General features: G+C 40.5%; 2 protein-coding genes across 3 annotated transcripts; both read right to left on the reverse strand.

Moving 5' to 3' along the window:
- Positions 1 to 171: 171 nt before the first annotated feature.
- On the reverse strand, positions 172 to 10132 carry LOC111216935 (claudin-1-like). Of its 2 annotated transcripts, XM_022738595.1 has the most exons (6): positions 10002 to 10132; positions 8070 to 8317; positions 3020 to 3184; positions 2097 to 2178; positions 1751 to 1864; positions 172 to 607 (listed from the first exon to the last, which is right to left on the reverse strand). In XM_022738595.1, the coding sequence occupies exons 2-6, from the start codon at positions 8284 to 8286 to the stop codon at positions 511 to 513; spliced, it is 675 nt and encodes a 224-aa protein (XP_022594316.1). In that variant the 5' UTR covers positions 8287 to 8317; positions 10002 to 10132; the 3' UTR covers positions 172 to 510. The 2 variants fall into 2 exon arrangements, with proteins under 2 accessions (XP_022594316.1, XP_022594317.1); XM_022738596.1 differs by lacking the exon at positions 1751 to 1864.
- A 3112-nt stretch (positions 10133 to 13244) lies between these two features.
- Positions 13245 to 20282, reverse strand: parl (presenilin associated rhomboid like). Its single transcript, XM_022738680.1, has 10 exons — positions 20171 to 20282; positions 18686 to 18902; positions 18462 to 18602; positions 18000 to 18048; positions 17824 to 17919; positions 17551 to 17700; positions 17378 to 17448; positions 16954 to 17055; positions 16109 to 16206; positions 13245 to 14565 (listed from the first exon to the last, which is right to left on the reverse strand). Exons 1-10 carry the CDS (start codon positions 20245 to 20247, stop codon positions 14442 to 14444), a joined length of 1125 nt encoding a protein of 374 aa, XP_022594401.1. The 5' UTR covers positions 20248 to 20282; the 3' UTR covers positions 13245 to 14441.
- Positions 20283 to 20895: the final 613 nt, after the last annotated feature.

Here is a 20895-nt window from a genome sequence, read left to right on the forward strand (position 1 = left end):
GTGAAGAGTTACTGACTCTCTGTCAGTTCAACTCAATCAGAAATGGGATTTATTGTCTTAGCATCAGGAAATGAGTTCATAATAAAGATAACCTTATCAGACTTGTATCAGGCTTAAGGAATCTATGCCCTCTGAACAACACTTCGAAATCAATCTCCAGAGAATAGAAAACAGATTCAGGAAACATTTTATTTACAACATGTCCAAATCTAACACTTAACACATGGCTCATCCTCATGTAATTACACGTTTTTAAGTAGACAATCAATCAATCAATAATACAAAGGAATAGGCAAAAATCAAATGATCCGTGCCCTTCACAATAAAATTTCTTTAGTAGAAAATACATTGGTTTAATTGGTTCGGTTTAATTTTGTGTTTATAAAAAAAAGGTTTTGCCCCAAAATTCGAAGATTCTTTAAAGTCAACATGATCCTGAATGAGACTGTGATGTTTCTGAGTCTGTGCTGAGACAGTAGATCAGACAGGAAGCAGCAGTGCTTGGGAGGTTCAGACGTAAGCTTTGGTGCTGCCGCTGTCTGAGGCCGGAGCTGCTCTGTAGATGCTGTGTCCTCGACTTGTTGTGGAGTAGTTGTATGAAAACTGCCTGCAGGAGCACACAAGACAGAAGGCAGAGCGACTCAACGCCACAATAGTTCTGACTTACACCAAAAGACTTGTAATATTTCACATCTAAAAAGATACTCGCTGTATTCTCAAATACAAAAACAAGACAGAGTGGTGTTTCCTTCCTGTAACAGTCCATCTTTGGATAAACAGACACTGGCTTGTGATGCACAGCCAATTAATGATTCATGCACAACAAAGCTGGTGCTTCATTAAAGATTCAGAAATGTTACTATCATCTGCAACTTTTGTAGTCATCATTTTTCTTGTCTGTGTCATTGTTTTTACATGGAGCAACACATGCAGAATGTTGACCAACCAGCAGCCATACTGGACAGTAGAGAGACAGCAGGAAATGAGGGGGGAGAGGGATGACATGCAGCAAAGGCCTCCAGCCAGAACCAATGACACTGCCATTACATGGTCAGTGTCTTAAACCAGTAAAGTTATTAAAAGATATTTATTTTTACACACACAGGCCAGAGCTTTTGAGACCCAACCAGAGTCAGTCCAGGTCCAAACTATCTCCAGCCCCACCAGGTCTGGTAGGGTCTTACTGTATAGCTGCAGGTCTCAGGTCTGTGTATCAACATGTGTGATACCATAATGGATCCAAGGTGACTATCTGTCAGCACTGATCTGATGACTCACCTGGACCTGAGCAGACTGAATATAATTTGGATCTGTCCTAAACAGGTTCCGATGAGGAGACTTGGATACTAGGAACTGTGTGGACCAGAGAAGACCTCTGCCATGCTGGGGCTAGTACTGTTCTCTCTGCGTTTTGCTCTGTTCATGTCCCACACCTTTTAGGGTCAAGACTAATTGTGTCTGGGTCGTTCAGACTGGGGACTTCTCAGGGGTCCCTCTCAGATCAGGTCTCTCTCTGAAAATCTATTTATGCACATTGGGCTCTGGAAAGTTTTCCCACACGTCTGTTCTGGTTTGGGTCTGACTGACCACCCTTAAGCTAATCAGATTCCAGTATTCTCTGTGGCAGTGGTGTTGAAACTGACTGTATGATAGAGTGCATGATACACAGTCATAGACAGCAGTTCAAGTGGCTGATGGCGCCCCTGTGTGGACAACATCCAGTACTACAAGTGTGGTGCTGTGGGTTTACCCAGCGGGGGGAACGAGGGAGGTCTTCCTGCAGGAGCAGCAGAGCATAGATCCTCCCAGTACGGCCAGACAGGAGGCCGCCCAGCCCAGATACAGACCAGTACCCAGCTCGAACCTGCAGCACCAACACACGTCATCATCACTGACAACAGCAGATGTAGTGTGTGCGTGCGTGTGCGTGTGGGTGCGTGCGTGTATGCGCGAGTGTGTGTGTGTTTGTGTGCTTGTGCTTGTGTGTGTGTGTGTGTGTGTGTGTGTGTGTTTGTGCGTGTGTGTGCGTGTGTGTCGGTGCATGCGCGCGTGTGTGTGTTTGTGTGCTTGTGTGTGTGTGTGTGTGTGTTACTGACCTGACTCCTCCATAGAGCGGGTCATAGAAGTCGTTAATGACTCTAGCAGCATACCAGGACACAGCTGTCAGAGTGAAGACACCTGAGAGAGAAAACTGTCACTGAATATGATCTGACAGAAACATACATACATATACATGACAACACCACTGATTCCTCATAATGGTTGTACAAACTGAAAACTTGTTCTTCTTCCCTGTGGAGAAAACCTGCTGAGTCTTACAGACAGAGACTGAAACTGCAACAGTTATAAAAGAGCAAACCACAGAGCAAAAGGACAGCTCCATCCTGTCATCCCTGTATGGCCTCTTTGAGTGACAGGTGGGTGAGTACATGCCCCAACTCTTTGACCATTTTTGGATTAGCTTGGAGTTAGGGGCGGAGTCAGGTACTGCCAAGATGGCGATGGTGGAGCAGCTCTCTGAGCTTCAAAATCACTCTTCAGAGACCTGTGGGTGACGTCACAGAGGCTACATCCATCTTTATACAGTCAACGTGTGGAACAAGTTTGATAACTTTAACACAACGAAGATCATGCGTGGCATCATCCAGCTACTGAACTGACCATCAGGTGGGCTCCACCAGGATGTGTGTGTGAGATTCAGATCAGCAGCTGATTAATTGATCACACTCCACACTCACTTTGCAGTAAACTATCTGGGGCCTGTTTCATAGAAGTGGTTTATGTATAACTTACCCCAGCATCCTGTTTTACTTTTAACGACTGTCATTCACAAAATGCCAATTAATCTGAGAGTTCTCTTGCATGCTCATGCATTTTAATTAATTCAACGTGTCAAAATTAAATGAGGAAATGATCTCATGGTAAAGGACATAGCTCACAGGTTGCAGGTCTGATGAACGGGGGCCTTTTAATAACTGAATTCTCTCTTTAAACCCACCACAGTTCTAGAGCCACATACCAGACAGAATGAACATGATTCCTCCGCTCAGGGCGATCTGGTCTTTCGTGGGCTCCGAGGTTCTGCCGATCTTGATGCACTTAAGTCCCAGCACAGAGACAATGATGGAGGCCAGACTGACCAGCATGGACAGGATCATCAGAGCCCTGCAGGCCTGCAGGTGAGCTGGGACAGACCATAGTTTAAAGGGCTGCAGCTCACAAACGTCTGGGTAAAGGTTTACTTAAAGGCTAACACTTTCTTAATAATGAAGAAGCAGAGATAATGTTTATAGAATTCATGTAGCATTTATTACAAATGCCCCTGAAAATGTGTGGCACAAAGTGTTTTTAGAGACATTGAAAGTGTGTCAGAGACATTAGGACTTGATCAAAATATTTTGCCCCCCATTTAAGAAATTAAGAAATCGCGGGAATTATTATTTTTTATATATTATTAACAGCGAAGGACTTTTAAAAGCAGGCTGAAATCACTTTGTGATATTTTGATTATGGTTTTCGTTCATTTTCTGATGAATATTTGTATTTACACGGTGGGAACGCCTGGTCAGCAGAGGGCGCTGTGTCTACACGGTCTCGGTAGCTGACGCTGCTCAGTAGCGGAGCGAGCAAGACGTCAGACAGTAGTAGTGAGATCGTCAGACACAGATGCTGAGGACTGATGTGTGTGTTTATTGTTGTTCCTACAGGTAAGGGGTTCAGAAATCATAACCGGAAAGGAATAGAGAAGTGATATTGTGTGTAAAAGCCTTGGACTGAACGTGACACATGACAAACAGGCTAACACTATTAGAGCTCGCATACATTGCAGCGCTAGCTTGCGGCTATTCGGCTCGCGTGCATTGTGGCGCTAAAAAACGGTGACAATAATAAATACTTGGGTTTAAATAGAGTTCATTGGATATGAGTATTTGGGTTAAAAAAAGGTGTTCAGTACATGATTACATGTTGATACTTTGAATGTTGTTGACCTGTTTAAAGTGTACGGTATTGTGAGTTATCTCAGCTGCTCAGTAGCGGAGCGAGCAAGACGTCAGACAGTAGTAGTGAGATCGTCAGACACAGATGCTGAGGACTGATGTGTGTTTTTATTGTTGTTCCTACAGAATAAAATTTAATGTGCTACACAAGAGGATTGCCGTTCTTTTAAGTGTAACAAATGCAGGTAATCTCTGGCTGAAATGGCAACATAACTGCTGAAGAGAAACATTATTTCCATCTGAATGTTCATAAATATTATTTATGACTTAAGTTACTTCTCTGTAAGATGCTGCACAGATTGTATTATATCACAGAGAGGATGCATGAGATAAATATTGACATGTCATTTTCATGTTGGCATTGTAAGAAGCAAAGAGGTTGTTTTTTGGAAATCTGTTGCTGTTTTATCTCTGCACGCATCATGATTTATCATTAAATCCCAGACTCTGATTATTAAGCAGCAACAGACAGGACAGGTGGTGTTCACTGGATATGTTGAGTAGGAGGTTCAGAAAATGTTAACTATCACCATGGGCATCAGGTCAGGATGCATGATGAAAGAACAAAGGTCATGAAACATCAATCTAATCCAACGAAGGTTTATTCTCAAATACTTATTTCAAACATGAAAGGGAAGACACACATGGGCAGTGGATTCAATAACTGCTGCCCCACATGAAGGTGAAAAAAGTGAATGAGCGGAGTGAAGTGCTCAAATAATCTTCTAGTGCCCAGGTGAAATCTATCAGGTAAATGAGGGGTGGAGGGTGAAAACAAGAGCCAATCAGTAATAAGGAAAGGAAAGGAAGTGAGGTATGTGAAGAAAGGGAGAGGAAAATGAAAGAAATAGGGATCTTTACTACAATATATATACTAATCTCACACTATTAGCAGCTTGGAAATACACTCCTGTCCACAGATCCACAGTTTTGCAGTGGTGGATTGAGCTTTGACACATAGATCTTTACAGTAATAGATATTATTATTTGTTTGTTTAGTGGGGAATGTTCCCAGTGTAGGGTTGGTGAATGCAGCCCTGTGAGGACTCCTCCTCCCCTCCAGCAAATTCCCTCATCAGGGCCAGGTTATAAAACGAACCTGCTGGCTTCTGTGCAGTTTCTTGCTGGTTCCCGCAATTGTTGTGGTTGGGAACATTTGGATGCAGATAAGTGGTAAAACATAAATCATCATACATCAATATTTTTTCTGCTTTTTTTTCATAAATCTCTTAAACAACTTCAAACTTGCTCAAAACTACCAAACATTCAATCATTTTAAGGATTTTAACCCTTTCAATGCCAGTTTAATTATTTGAATTATTTCATTATTTATTACAAAAAAAACACAAAAAATTAATTATTTTCCATATAATAAATAGTAGGGGGATGGGACTTTGGTGGTGATTAGAGTCTTGGATATGTCAAAGATTAACAACAAAATTGATTTGATTGCATTAGTATTTTTTATGTAGTGCAAGATACTCCCTCTGGACACCTTCGTGGCCAAAAATGCCTCATTGACTTCCATTAAAACCACATTTTTTTAATCTCACTGCCATTACAGTATAAAACCATGCATTCTGTAATGTCAGCATTTCATTTTGAAGAAAAGTAGTGATATTTTACATTTTTACTGTATTCCACCAGATTCAACCATTTTCCCATTGTAGGCCGATGCATGAAATTCTTGTATTTTTACCTGTTATATTATGGAGCCATGTGACTACCAGGGGGCCCCAAGAGTTTTGTGTGTGTGTGTGTGTGTGTGTGCGGGTGTGTGCGAATCTGTAAGCACGCACTGATCATTTCAGGGGTGAAAAAAGGGCGTCTTTTGAGGCATGTGTTTCATGTGTCTTTGAAGAGGTGCTTGAGTAAAAACATGGGCCAATGCATGAAATTCTTGTACTTTTACCAGTTATATTATGGAGCCATGTGACTACCAGGGACCCAGATTTTCAGCCGCTACTTTGCTGGCTTGCTGGGCATGTACTGCCGGAATTTGCAGCGGCCTCTGAAGGTTACAAGCAGATGTCATCCCCTGGATTGAACAGGAGTGGGAGGCACTGTGTCCACATATTCCGGAAAGCAAAAAACTTTATGAGAAGGATGGGTGAGTCGGTCATCGAATCGGAGGCTGGCGCTTATCATTTGAAATCATTTGTGGGACATGGTGGCCCTGAAGACTGGTCTCCCACAGGCTGCAGGTAGATTCCCCTTTAGACCTGTACACACCTGCCAGGATAAGAAGTCCTATGTATGCTCAAATCTCTTGGGCATCCACATCACTCCATCCTGACACAGAGCGCCTCCCGTGTAGGTTTGTCATTTGCAAAATCAGCTGCATCACGTCAGGAGTGAAGAAAAGGGCAAAAGAGGATGCCACATCGTGGATTCTTGATATGGCATATCTCGTGGGCTCTGGCATCATGCTGGTGGGTGCCTGAATGTAACGCAGCGTCTCGGCATGAGATGAAGACCAGACTTGCCTGTTCTTCATTGTAACTCAGTGTTAGGATGGGCAGGATCCTCAGTCTCCTCTCGACTCTCAGCATTCCATGTCAGACTCCCCCTTGAAACTTGCGTCTTCTTCATATACACACTAACAGTTGTTTTTGTTTTTGAGTACAAAGGCAGGAGGCCATGTTTTTACTCAAGCACCTCTTCAAAGACACATGAAACACATCCCTCAAAATATGCCCTTTTTTCACCCCTGAAATGATCAGTGCGTGCTTACAAGTTCGCACACAACCACGCTCACACACGCACACACACACACACACACACACACACAAAAGAAACTCTTGGGGCCCCCTGGTAGTCACATGGCTACAGGTAACAGGTAAAAATACAAGAATTTCATGCATTGGCCTACAATGGGAAAATGGTTGAATCTGGTGGAATACAGTAAAAATATCAAATATCACTACTTTTCTTCAAAATGAAATGCTGACATTACAGAATGCATGGTTTTATACTGTAATGGCAGTGAGATTAAAAAATGTGGTTTTAATGGAAGTCAATGAGGCATTTTTGGCCATGAAGGTGTCCAGAGGGAGTATCTCGCACTACATAAAAAATACTAATGCAATCAAATCAATTTTGTTGTTAATCTTTGACATATCCAAGACTCTAATCACCACCAAAGCCTCATCTCCCTACTATTTATTATATGGAAAATAATTAATTTTTTGTGTTTTTTTTGTAATAAATAATTAATAATTCAAATAATTAAACTGGCATTGAAAGGGTTAAAATCCTTAAAATGATTGAATGTTTGGTAGTTTTGAGCAAGTTTGAAGATGTTTATGTGATTTATGAAAAAAAAAAGCAGAAAAAAATATTGATGTATGATGATTTAAAAGCATTTTTGCCACGAAGGTGTCCAGAGGGTGCAAAATGCATCAATAGAGTATAAAAGACATGTAAGAGTAAAAGACATTGGATTTCAAAAATTTTACTAAAAAGAAAAGTTCTTGCAAAAATTTATGCCACAAGCTGTAACACAGCCAAAATGATAATAAAATCAAAAAAAAAGTTGAGAAAAATGTACAAAAATGCCTGAGGAGGGCATAAGGGTTAAAAATCTATACATTTAACAAAATAGAGTTTTATCCATTATATATGCTGTGATTTTCATTTGCCTTTAATATCTTTTCCTTTTCAGCAGTTCCATTCCCTGCTATTTTATATTTTTGGTTCTAATAAAATATTTTGTCTTTAAAATCATGTCTGCCTTGTTTGTAACGACCCTGTGTCCTTGGATCCATTTGACACATCTAAGGTTTTGGGATAGTATATCCTGAGATGTTTCTCCAGGTGGAGTTGTTGTGCCCCTTTTACTACCATTTCTCCCCTAATTGGACACTCAAGCTACATATGTACTGAATGTTACCATCTGATCACCTATGTTAAATTTTAATAGTTTCTGTGCAGCCTATTCCTAGATTCCCTTTGTCAGACTCTGTGTGATGTAGTTGTGATGTGGTCTGTTTTTTTGTAATGTAATTTTTAATAAACTCAAATAAAAATAGAAAATTAACAGAACACAGTGTTCCAGTGTTGGGTCCTCACCTGGCAGTCCCAGCACCGTCTTGAACCTGCTGCACTGGAGTGACCCCAGCGAGGTGGCAGCACAGCTCATCCAAAGACCTTCAAACTGCCACTGGCTGCTGGTGAGCGACTCCACCTGACTCCTCACCTTCCACACCTGAGAGGACGTACAGCTGGACTGCAGACACCAGGACACCACCCCCAGAACCAGACCCACGACCTGCAGACCCACTGCCATGCTGCTATGTCGCCACACACACCTGGAACACCTGGAAACACAGCAGGACATCAACACCAACCAGCTGTGAGACCAAACAAACTGCAAGACAGCAAGTGTTCTTTAACTACGAAGGGGCATAGAGACACTCAGCATCTGACATGTTATGATCCTCTAAAACAGTTTTGGATAACACGTTAGCAACCATGTTGGCTGCCTACATCCACATCCAGAAGTCAGGATTTACCTATGGGGTTCCTCAGGGCTCTATTCTTGGTCCTTTTTATATTTCCACTCAATATAAAGGGATGCAACTAGCAATTATTTTCAATTAATCTGCTGATAATTTTTTTGTATTGATTAATTGCTTTGTCTATAAAATGGCAAACAAATTCCCATCAGTTTCCCAAAGGCTAAGATAACATCTTTAAAAGTCTTGAAGTTTTGTCCAACCCTCCTCCCTAAGGTTTTGTTTAGAAATGACTCAAAGGATTAAACTTTTACTAAAATGGTAATTTTCTGTCAGTTGGCTAATAAACAACAAAACAGTTCAGTGCCTTCAAAAAGGACCCAAATGACAGACAAATTGGTTATATTGGAACTTTCTCATTTAATCTGTACTCACAACATCAAACATAAAATATTACCATCTTATTAAGTAGTTGTGGCTCACATGAGAAGGTGGAGGGCTGATGTTCCCTCTGGGCCGTCTGGTTTAACAAATCCCAAATCAAAATTGTTTGTATTTGTTAGTCTGTCTCAACACTCTTTGCCTTCCCTTCTCTGTCTGGCTCTCAACTCTGAGCACACTGTTTCCTACTGAAGATGTAAATCTTTAAAACACCTCACAAATATATTGTTTCATGAAAAAAGGATCAGTAGTTTTCTAAAACAGCTGGACAGTGTGATTTCTATCATACAAACAGGAGGAAGTAGTGTGTTAGTTGGGGACTATTTTCAGTGGCAGTTGCATCTAGTGTGTATTTTGAGCAGCAGGGATATCCCCTGTGTTTGGGTCAGTTTTGGTCTGAACCGAGATGAATTCTGAGATGCAGTCAGGGTCTGACCATCCTGGGGTGCCTGTCAGACTAGGTCTCTTATTTTCTTTAAATTAATCTGTCAGTGTTGTGTTACAGTAGGTTTTCAGTGGTTTCCTTTGGATCGGGTCCAAACTCAATCTCTACTTTGTTGACAATAAGAAAAATACAGAATCCTTATACAGCAGCTTTATCCTGTAACTGTGTCATAACGTCCCACCTTTGCCACCAGAAAGTCAACAGTCACAATTCTTTCCTGAATAGTTACCAGTTTTTCAGGTCATCATGTTTCACTTCAGCATGATTACATACATACAGAGAATCAGGTCTATGGTAAAAACAGGTTGGAAAGCAACAATCAAATCCTGGTCCTGGTGGGTTCAGCAATACAAAGGTTAGAGAACGAGGTTTCAGCCTGGTTTAATCAGTTACATTAAGCCTATTGGTTGTCACTAATCTGACCCCGTTGACCTCCGTGTCCTGATTTCCACCACAACCCTTCAATTTAAAATTACTTCCCCAGTCAGTCACATGTTCTCATACCAAATAAAAATCTAAAATACATTTAATGTCAAGTTCTGCTGTCAAAAATTCAGACTGAAAACCACATCAGGTCCTAACATCCACATCTCATCACCAAACAGATTAACTTTGTTCCTGCAGAGACTGGCTTTAATCCGTGCTAACATCAGTTCTTACCGTCGGCTCAGCTCAGGAGGTGGATGTGAAGTATTTGTTGGGTTTCAGTCTCTGCTGTTCGTTCTTCTCTCCTGCTGTTTGTTGGGTTGGTTTCTGCGATGTGGGAACCTGGTCTGGTCCTCTGAGGTCTGTTGGTCTTCAGGGTCAATGAACTCTGGGAAAGGCCGAACCACCGCTGAACACACATCAGTATTGACATTCAGGAATCCCAGAGTTTCACCTCCAGCCCTGTTTGTTATGAGCAGGTTTCAGCCTCTTTACAGCCACCAGGCTCGTCTATATGACTGAATCTTATAAATCTGGAGGATAACATGGATTTGTTTATTTTGTTGGTTCTTCTTTAATGTGCTTGTATCCTCTCAACAAATACTGATTCACTGAGTTCAGGTTTTTAGGCAGCCAGCTGGTGTTAGCTTATTGTAGACACACAGGTACCTGTGATCATGTCTGCTGGTGAGTAACAGTAAACTGCAGGACAAAAAATATCTCAGATCATTTAGAAACTGTCTCCATTACAGTTTAGTTTTCCACTAGATACCTCTGACACATTTTGACTTTTATATTGCTCAGTGTGGATCTTTGTCATAATAATAACAATAAACTGGAAGGGCACTCAGACAGCTCAGACCTACATCCACCAGACTTCAGAGAAAAAAAGTGAAAGTCACAGTTAATGATCTGGATCTGCCCCAAAATGTACTGGGCTTGTCTGTGGTCCATCCCTCCAACAAGTTCGGTGAAAATTGGTTCTGGACTGTCTAATCTTGCTGACATACAAACAAGGCTGAAACCAGAACCTCCTTGGCAGAGGTAATAAAGAAATTTGAGAGATCAATATGAAGACTGGTTAGGATGCCTTTATGTAAATATATAAAATTACTATCAGCCAATATATTGATATCGGATATCGATATCAGTATATGAGGATCTACTGTTTCTCTTTGTCATATATGTAAACTGTAAACTGCCATAAATTCTACATCACTATATTGCCAATCAGCCCTGTGATAGACAGGTGACCTGCCCAGGTGAACCCTGCCTCTGGCCCAGTGTCAACTGGGATTGACTCCAGACAAAAGGATAAACTGGAAGATAATCCAAAAAAATCTGGAAGAATTTCCATAGATATTCTACACAGAGTAACTTTAAGAGCTCAAGTTTTCATAATGAATATTGTTACTTTTGATATTGAAATACACACATTTTCCTGCTGACCATTCTTCAGTGTCTCTGGAGATTTTTTGTATCCTGAGAGTTTAAAGACGTAGGGTATCGTATGCTCAACACATATCTTTGATTTTGGGCTGTTTAAATAAAACTGACCAAGTTTTATTTCATAACTAAATTTACTTTTAGGTGTTTTAATTCCAGACAGAAGGATCTGATTTCTCTTCTGAACTCGTCTTCTTAATATTCTTATGATACATAAACTTGTAGGGGTAAAATTGTAGGAGTAAAATATAATAAATAAATAATAAATAATTTACTAATAAAAAAATAATAATAGTATTTTATTGTTATCAGATCCCTTCTGAGAGTCACACACAGATCCACAATTGTGTACAGACAGTAAACTCTGCTGTGTGTGTGTGTGTGTGTGAACTTTAAACTGTTTCTCTGTTTATCGTCTGACGTCATATTTGTAGGTCACAGTGAATTCATCAAACTGCTTCAAGTGAAATTTTATGCTTACAGATAAATATCTGTAATCTTTCACTTTCATTCCTTCTCACAAATTTAAAAGATATTTATCCATTTTTTTTCTGACCATGGACCATCTGTTTTCTCAGTCACCTTCCTCTGAGCTGTGAAGCCGATATCAAAGTTACAGCAGTTTGTTTTTCTTCCATATTATTTTCTTTTTTGTAGCTTTTCACACTGGTTTGAAGTGGGCGGGGGCTCAGTTGATTTTCTCTGTGCACCAATCAGGATTTAGCAACATCTGAATCAAACAGCTGGATGGCCAATCAAATCAGATCAAAGTACAAACAGGCCTGGAAACAGACTGAAGAGTTTTTGTCTGTGGATAAATAACTGAGAAAATTGAATTCTGTTTTCATGTTTCATGTTTCATAAAAATACTTCATATTTTAATCCGAGCTAACCAAGCTGCTCTTGTTCCAGCTGTGTCTGTAAATGGTGCCCCTGTATCAGCACAGAAAATCACTGGCACACAGCTGCCTTCACTTGAGGACTTATACAGATCCTGATGCCTATGTCCAGCCACAAACATCAGCAAGGACACGTCACACCCAGGTGACCACCTTTTCACCCTGCTGCCCTCTGGAAGGCGCTGTAGGTCCATTAAGACCTGCACCTCCGCACTTAACAGTTTTTACTGAAACTGAAACATTTGAGTATGTGCAATAATATCCTGGTTAAATGCAATAATACTGTTAAACTGCTAAATTGGTGCAACACAGACTATTTATTATTCACACCTGCTTTGATAACTCATGTTTATGCTATTTATTGTGTTTGTTTGGTCTTCTTTTATATTTTTATCTTGAATGTTTGTGCCACTACAGAGATGCACTAAATTTTGTTGCCTAGCTGTGCAATGAAGAATAAAGGCATTCTATTCTATTCTATTTTATTCTGGTCTATTCTGAGGACATACTGTTGTGGGGCAGCTGTAAAACAGGAGAATAAAAGTGAGGCAGTTATTATGAATCTGCCTGGACACTGTGAGTCCACAGGAAGGTCAGACGAGATAACATCAACACGAGTAACGTCAGGCGTTCTCAGGCGTGATTGTGTTAATGACTCATCGTAACAAACCACAATGAGAGGTATCAACATATAAATCCTGTGGGCGAACACAGTGGCTCCTCTTTGCAGCAGAGTTAGTCAATGTGACTTCACACAGAGACTGAGTTCTGCATCTGATCATTTAGTTCAGCTGCAGATATGAAGTGTCAGTCCATGAGAGTCTGGAAACTGAGTCTCAGTCCGGACCACAGACCAGACTGAGACTGGGTCAGTTCTGATTGAAACAGTTTGTGAGGTGATTAATTATTCAAACAATAAAATAATGAAAAACTAATCTGAACTCAGTGATAAAAACCCAGACCCTGATTCTTGTTGGTCTTCATTTTAATCTGTGATCATACAGACCATAGATCTAATAACACCGCAATGCTGCTAAATTATTATTGAAGTAGGATAAACATTTTAAATCCAATTTAATAAACTGTATTTTTAATTTAACATTTATTACAGCATACTGTGATGTATGGTTAACTAGTACTGAGCTGTGTCATTTGCTTTTCGAGCAGCTGAGGGAGTCGAGCTATCACAGTCCTCAGTCAGAGAAGGAGCAGGATCAGAGCAGAAAACTGGACCTCAGGTCAAAACCTGATCTGGTGACAGCCCTGATCCAGAGGCTGCTTCGGGGTTTGTCTGAGTCCAGTACAGAGACAGAGACAGAGGAGACCACAAACACCCAGAGACCAGAACATTATCTGAAGTCATGTGTGTAATTCAGAAAAAGACAGATTTATAAACTCACTGTTTTCTCCAAATACACTTCTGATTGTACTTTACACTGTTCTTTTTTTCCTCTGGTATTTTCACACATCCTTTTGTCAGAGTGGTACAACTTTTAACCCATCACAAGTTGATACTCAGAGAACAGAACAGAACAGCTGTCATTTAGACCACAGTGAACAGTGCAGGCATCAGTATTAATTGCCATCAGAACCAGCAGCTTTTACTCTTTAACTTTGAATAAATCCAACAGACATAAATAAGCAGAAATAAAGACGTTAGAAGAGAAATGACTCTAGAAGGGAAGCTGTCAGAGAAGTGACTCTGTACTTCTCCTGCTGCTGCTGGTTTTAACTCCTAAAAAAACATGTCCTGGATATGTTCTTTATTTCTTTACATGAAACTCACAGCTGTATACAGCAGGTCCATCACTGGTCCATAGAAAACATGCACATTTCATTAGAGCCTGAAATCACTATTTAATCAACAAAAAACAAGTAAAAATCTCAAACAGTGTCTGGATCATTTCTTCCAGTGTGAGGACAAACTGCTGCTCTGAACGGAACTTAATGTCTTTAATAAAGTGTTTGGGAACTACACATGGAGTATAATGATACTGGACATGTCACTGGTCCAATAATTAACTGAGAAATTATTAGATAATTATTTATATAGGGATGGCATCTTTGACTTAAATCTGTTGATTTTATATATAAATTATATAATAAATATAGACATTAATTATTATTTTAAATCCAGGTGTATTTGTGTGAAACATCATGACTCCCTCATGCTTCCTGTACACCTGTCCTGGGGAAGCTGAATGGTGCATAAGTCCTGAGAGGAGCTGCAGCGGTTGTCTCTTCTCTGCACGTCTGTACATTTTATACATCTTTACATTCATTTACTTTAGATTTTTTTTCCCTCCATCAGTCCCGGTGTGTCAGTGCCTCACACGGAGCCTCCTCGGTCTCCTCCTCCTCCCGGCCCTCCTCGAGTTCTCAGGTTGTGCCAAAGGTTCACAAAAGGTTCTCGGTTTTTCCAGATCAACTCGTGACCGAACAGGACATACCAGCTGGAGGAGTGAGGGAGCAGAGAGACACTCAGATCACCGACACACACAAAAACAAGAAAAGACAAAACAAACCAAATCTAAAGATCAGTGAATAAATGATAAAGGTACGATAAGACCATCAACCATCAATCCACTGAAGATGACATGTTTTTCTTCACATTAAAAGCCTACCCATAAAAGGACAGCTTCAAGACTTTTAATGTGAAAATTGTTGTTGAGTTTCATTCATGGTTAAATGTTAAAGGTGAACAGCTGATGTGACTGTTGCTGTGGAAATGGAGATTATAGTGAACTTCTCACGACAACAGGGACCATGGAGGAGTGTTGAGACTGTATTAAAGGGAGGGGGGTTAAAATAAATGCCCGTCTACATCAACCTGTCCCAAACAAAGGCCTGGGGCTCCGGCACTGAGGAAAATAAAATAAAGGCCCTGGACTCGGAATTTTCAGTTCTTCTGTTTTATATGATTGAAAACTTCACGTCTTTGGATTTTGGACTAAACAAAGGCATCGCCGTGGATTCTGAGAAACTGTGATGGACATTTCCACCATCACAGTTTAACAAAACCAAAGAACTTATTAATCGAGAAAATATCCTGCTGATTAATCAATAATGAAAATAGCCCTGATAGAAACACAGCCATTTGGATGATTTGTTATTTATTTTTACATTCATCATTATGAAGAAAAACCACAGTCTCAGCTCTCCTCAAAACATCAAAATAAGTCAGATTAAAAATGAACATAATTTTATTTTAGTTTTGCAGGTATTCATTTCATGTAAGTACTGTCCACTGACATAAACAGCTGCTTCTGTTCTGGGACCAGTGTTTGATGTTTGACGATGATCCTTCAGGGTTGTAATACCTCTAATAGCCTTTCTACACCAAAATCAGTGGGTGACTGTGTGTTTTTAAAACTTATTTCAGGGCTGCAGCTCACTCTCAGAGGAAGGTGTAGGTCTGGTGTGTTTCTGGTTAAACAGCACCGTGGACAGGTAGCAGGTGTGTTCACAGTGTGTGAGCTCTGACAGAGGTCACAGCAGGAAAGGGGGGGGGGGGGATTACTGTGTTCACTCTGGTGTTGTGTTTACGCCAAAGCTGATCGGAAGCGGAGCTAATAAATACCAGAGACTACTGCAGAGTCATTTGACCTGAGTGTGAATGCAGATTGTTCCCTTTCACATTGCAGAGATGATAGTGGGTCTTAGCGGGTTTCTTGACCAGTAGAAAAAGGGGCTTCAGAAACACGCCACCTTGTGAGATTCTTTTGATTGAGGCATTAATGCAGCCATCAACCAGAAGACAGTAACAGAAGAATCAAACACTGTTACATATAGACACGGTCTCTGTTTCATAAGTAGATCCAGATGACCTTCATTGGGCAAACACCTGAACCTTCACTTAAAGAAGAAATCTCTTTCCTAATTTTACACAAACCCATAAATCTACATTTAAAGAGGTTTAAAAGCAACATGATGATAATTTTACTATATGTGGAGTATGTGCTGACAGGACGCTGCAGAGCATTAAAAACATCTCACATTCCAAACAGGGCTCCTCCTAAATGAGCAGCGTGGTCAAAGAACTTCCACCCCAGCACCAGACCTGCCGTATCCATGGCAACAATGGCCTTCAGAGCCTGCGGGGACACGGAGACAGAGGGTCAATTTCTGATGAGAGGAGAGCAGGTGAGTCAGGTGAACCAGGTGGGTGGAGTCCAGAGGTGGAAAGTAACAAAATACATTTACTCACGTTACTGTATTGAATACTTTTTGTGTGTATTTTGTATTTTTTAAGTACAATTTAAAATCGGTATTTTGTATTTTACTTGAGTACGTTTTGACTCAAGTATTGTACTTAGTTACTTTATAAATCCTATCCGTTACTGAGTAAAAATAACAATTCAACCTACAGGAGAAAAATACACGCCAGAACCATAGACAGTAAAACAATGGTCAGAACCAACAGTGACAAATGATGAGGGTGAGAGAGAAAACGTGAGAGTAAGCATGTTTAATGTTGTACCACTAAATGGATGAGCTCAACTAACTTTAAGCTGCTACTTAAACTGAACAAGAAGTTCAGTTGTTGTGAAGTTGTTGTTATTGCACTTACATTTGTTACACTTGTTCTTTAATAAAAAACAAAATAGTTTTGGATTTCTGACCCCTTGTCCTATTTTTACTACCCTCACACCCCACACAAAGAAAGTAACTAAGTAACTTTTACTTAAAGTACATTTCAAATGAACTACTTTTTACTTTTACTTGAGTACATTTTCAGATGAGTACTTTTACTTCTACTTGAGTAATATTTAATCAAAGTATTGGTACTTTTACTTGAGTACAATATTTTTGTACTTTTTCCACCTCTGGTGGAGTCTTACGTTGGCAGCAGTGAAGGTGAACATGGGGAGGAAGATGATGGCCAGTTTGGCTTCAGGCATTTTGGTGCAAACGGCAGCCAAGACGGTCATGATGGCTCCAGACTGAAAACACAGACACAGACACACACACACACAGAGTATGAAACAAAGTAAGACCTCACACATGAAGGGAAACAATGCAAATGCCGAATCCATGCCTCTCTGCTGGTGTCACTTTAACATAAGGTTATTTATTTATTTACTTGAGACCAAACAATTTTTCGTGATTTCACAACAAATAGGAAAAGACTGGAACAAAATCCTGAGAAATAAACATTCATTTGTGTTTTCTTATTCAGCCCCAGTCATCAATCAGTCAATAAATAAAGGTTAATAAATAAATAAATATATGTATACATCTAATTATTTTTATTTTGTTGCTCACCGCTCCCAGAGACGGGCCGAGTCTCCCTGTTGCCATCTTACTTACATAGCTGACGAACGTGGAAACAACACCTGAACAAATAGAAAGTAATATCAGTGACTCTCACACCAGAACTTGTCACTGCTGACAGTCTGCTCCGGTCTGTTACAGTCCAGAGTTTTCAGGTGCAGTACCTGCTGACAGGTACACAGCCAGGAACTGCTCCCTGCCCAGCATGGAGACAGCGCTGGTGGAGAAGCTCCAGAGGACGTACATGTTGGCCGCCAGGTGGAAGAAAGAGAAGTGACTGAATGTGGAGAGAATCATTGGAGAGCAGAGAGTCTCTGCAGGAAGATGACAAAAAACAGCCTCTTGTCAAACACAGCCACGAAAATCACCCTGTCAAACTGCTGCTTTGACTTTCCAGCTGCTCGTGTGTTTCTAACGTTACGAGCAGACAGACTCACTGGAGGCAGGGTTGGAGGTGAAGTATTTGATCATGGAGCGCTGCAGAGACGGTACTCTCCAACAGCAGAACACTATGGCATTAGCAGCAATGATCCCTGGGGAAAAAGGATGAGACAAGGAAGTCAGAATCGTGTCACCTGCTGTCAGTCAAACACAGAAAACCCAGTCATTTCACCTGTGACCGTCCTCTGACCCTCACTGAAGCTGTTCCACCATTGGTTGATCTGAAATACAAAAAGCCAATCAGGAATCAGGTAAGAGGTAAAAAGAGGACTAGTGGCTCCGCCACCATCAGTCTGACATATGACATGATGCATCAACACTGAGAAGTGAGGTCTACTTATCAAATCAGCTTCATTACACAGGTTTGTCCTCACCTCACCACCACCTTTTCTTTCATCCTCACCTTTCTTTTTATCCTCATCTTTGTTTTTACATCCACCTCACCTGTTTTCATCCTCATCTTTTTCATCCTCCTTCATTCTTTTCATTCTCCTCACCTCTTTTCTTTTCATCCTCATCTACGTTTTCTTTTCATCCTCCTCACCTTTCTCTTAACCCTCCTCACCTCTTTCTTTTCATCCTACTCACCTCTTTGTTTTTTCATCCTCCTCATCTTTCTTTTCATCCTCCTCACCTCTTTGCGGATGTCTCCTCGTTTCTGAGGATGCAGCTTCTCCAGCCAATCAGCTCTGATCTCATTGAAGAAGCTCTGGACTCGAAACTTGACAGACTCGTACTGCCAGATGGCTGCTGAGCCGAAGGAGCAGCCTGTAAACTGACATGGAGTTAACACCTGCCCGTCACGTCCCTCTGACCTGATGAAGTCACATCTGACATGAACAAGTAAACATCACCTACCCCCACAGTGAAGACCAGCGGTCTGATGAGCCGACTGAAGGCCCGTGGGGAGCTGGGTGGAGCCTGCTGGTCACAGTGTGGGGTAGAGGTCCGGCGCTGGATCGCAGCCTCAGAGGACTCTGTGTGGGGGGGTGCCAGCTCCTCCTCCACCTTCTTGGATTCTGGTTTTCTGGCGGCTTTTCTGAAGCCACATCTCCGCAGGAAACTGTGAGGCCACCTGGTGGACAGAGAGAGGACTTCAACCACAGAAACGACCACCTGAGGACATCTGCAGCCACACACAGAGCTGATATCATTAATCGATTAGCCGATCTACAGGAAAATTATTTTCTGTTATTTTGGACTGTTTAGACAAAACAACATCTGAGGACGTCACCTTGGATTATGCAAAGTTGTAATCAGCATTTTTCATTTGGACATTTTTTTGTACCAGCAGATGAATCCATAATGATACCAATAATTAGTTGCATTCAGTGAATGTTAAATAAAATGTTTATTAATACACAGGAGATAAACAGATACTGATCATCAGATTTCACTGGCAGATGTTTTAGAGGTTTAGACAACTTTCGATCTGATTTAACTCAAAATATCAACCTGTACAGTTTTATTTCTCATCCAATATCATTTTGAGTCTATGATATTTATTTTACTGAAAATCGTTCTCCTATGATGATTTTATTCGAAATCTAGTGGTAATTTAAGCAGGTGATGCAGCAATGGCCATCAAACTCAATTAATTTAATGTTTATTTGATTATCTAGGGTTGCTCTACTGAAGTGGCATGAATGAGGGTTAACTGGTGACTGCATTAGAAAATGACAGGATTTTGTATTTATACCAAAATATTCAGCGTTTTATAAAGATACTGACCGAGTAAACAGTCCAGTTACAAGATACGGCCGTTTTTATTTGTTTTGAAGGCAATGAGGACTTCAATTACTTTGAGCATTTGATTTTATTCACGGAAAAATTCCACATTAATTATTAGCAATCGACTCCAAACCAAACTTAAGAAAATTTACTTACAACACTAATTTTTTCACCAAATCCAACCTAATAAAGGAAGGGAAAATCCCCATGATGTTTTTACCACTGAAGCTACATTAAACAAAACTTCCGTGTATATGTCATGAAAGAACAACAGGTAAAGAAAAACACTCACACACAGGAAATGGAAACATAAGTCTGTTACTACAACTGAGACACGTCCCGCTTTAACATTGACAGCTATAACCGAACATTAGCAATAAACACTTTTATAAATAACTGATAAATAATCGATTAACTAACGAGAACACATGGAAACTGACATAAGTGAAAACAGTCACAAACAAACAACAGTTAGCTTTGTTAGCTGCTCTGCTAACGTTAGCTAGCTAACTCCAGTTAAACAAACTGTTCTTGACGCAAACGGAGCAAACTCCAAGAAGCGGAGCTCTGTCTACCGGAGCACGCTGCCTCTCCCCGGCTGTGCGCGCTCACCTGTCGCCCTTCACGGAACTCCGTAAAAAGTCTTCTCCGGTCAGTCTGAACAGTGCAGAGCAGCTCCTCCACGCCATGTTGGGGCCCGGTGACCCCGACCCATCGACCCAGCAGGTCGTTCATTTCCGGGTCAACACGAAGCTCCGAGGGGCGGATGACCCCTGGAGGACAGAGACCAAAACTGCACACTGGAATAATAAAATAAAAGGCCACTGAAAAGGCTGCGTCAAAAACACATACCCAATTTTCCGCCCAGGACTTTCAAAATAAAACACAGCCAAAGTGCATTAAATATTAAATTTCAAATAAGTAATTTTTACTTTTATTTTTTTTTTTATCATTATTATCTTTTTTGCAATTTGTGACTCTCCACCTACTTACCTTGCGCTATAAATATTCTCCATACTTATATCCTATTATAATAACTCTTTTAATTTTAATTGTCTTTCAGGGCGACAATGCAACATCAGTTCCAAATGGCCTTTTGACTTTCTGTCACATTTACAGCCATGTTTGATAATGTGTTCTGTCTTATTTAAAATAAATAAATAAATAAATAAATTGGTTATTTCCATACGTCTTATAAGTTTCCTGGAAAGAACCATGTAGTTTGGTACTAATTACATGAAAATAAAATGAAATAAAATAAAATAAGCACTGTCAGACATAAAGAGAAAAAAAAGGACAAAGTGGAAACAAACACATACAAAAGTTTGAGATTGAGT

The sequence above is a fragment of the Seriola dumerili genome, unplaced genomic scaffold (genome assembly GCF_002260705.1).
Source record: "Seriola dumerili isolate Sdu_G_001 unplaced genomic scaffold, Sdu_1.0 BDQW01000036.1, whole genome shotgun sequence".
Lineage (NCBI taxonomy): Eukaryota > Metazoa > Chordata > Actinopteri > Carangiformes > Carangidae > Seriola > Seriola dumerili.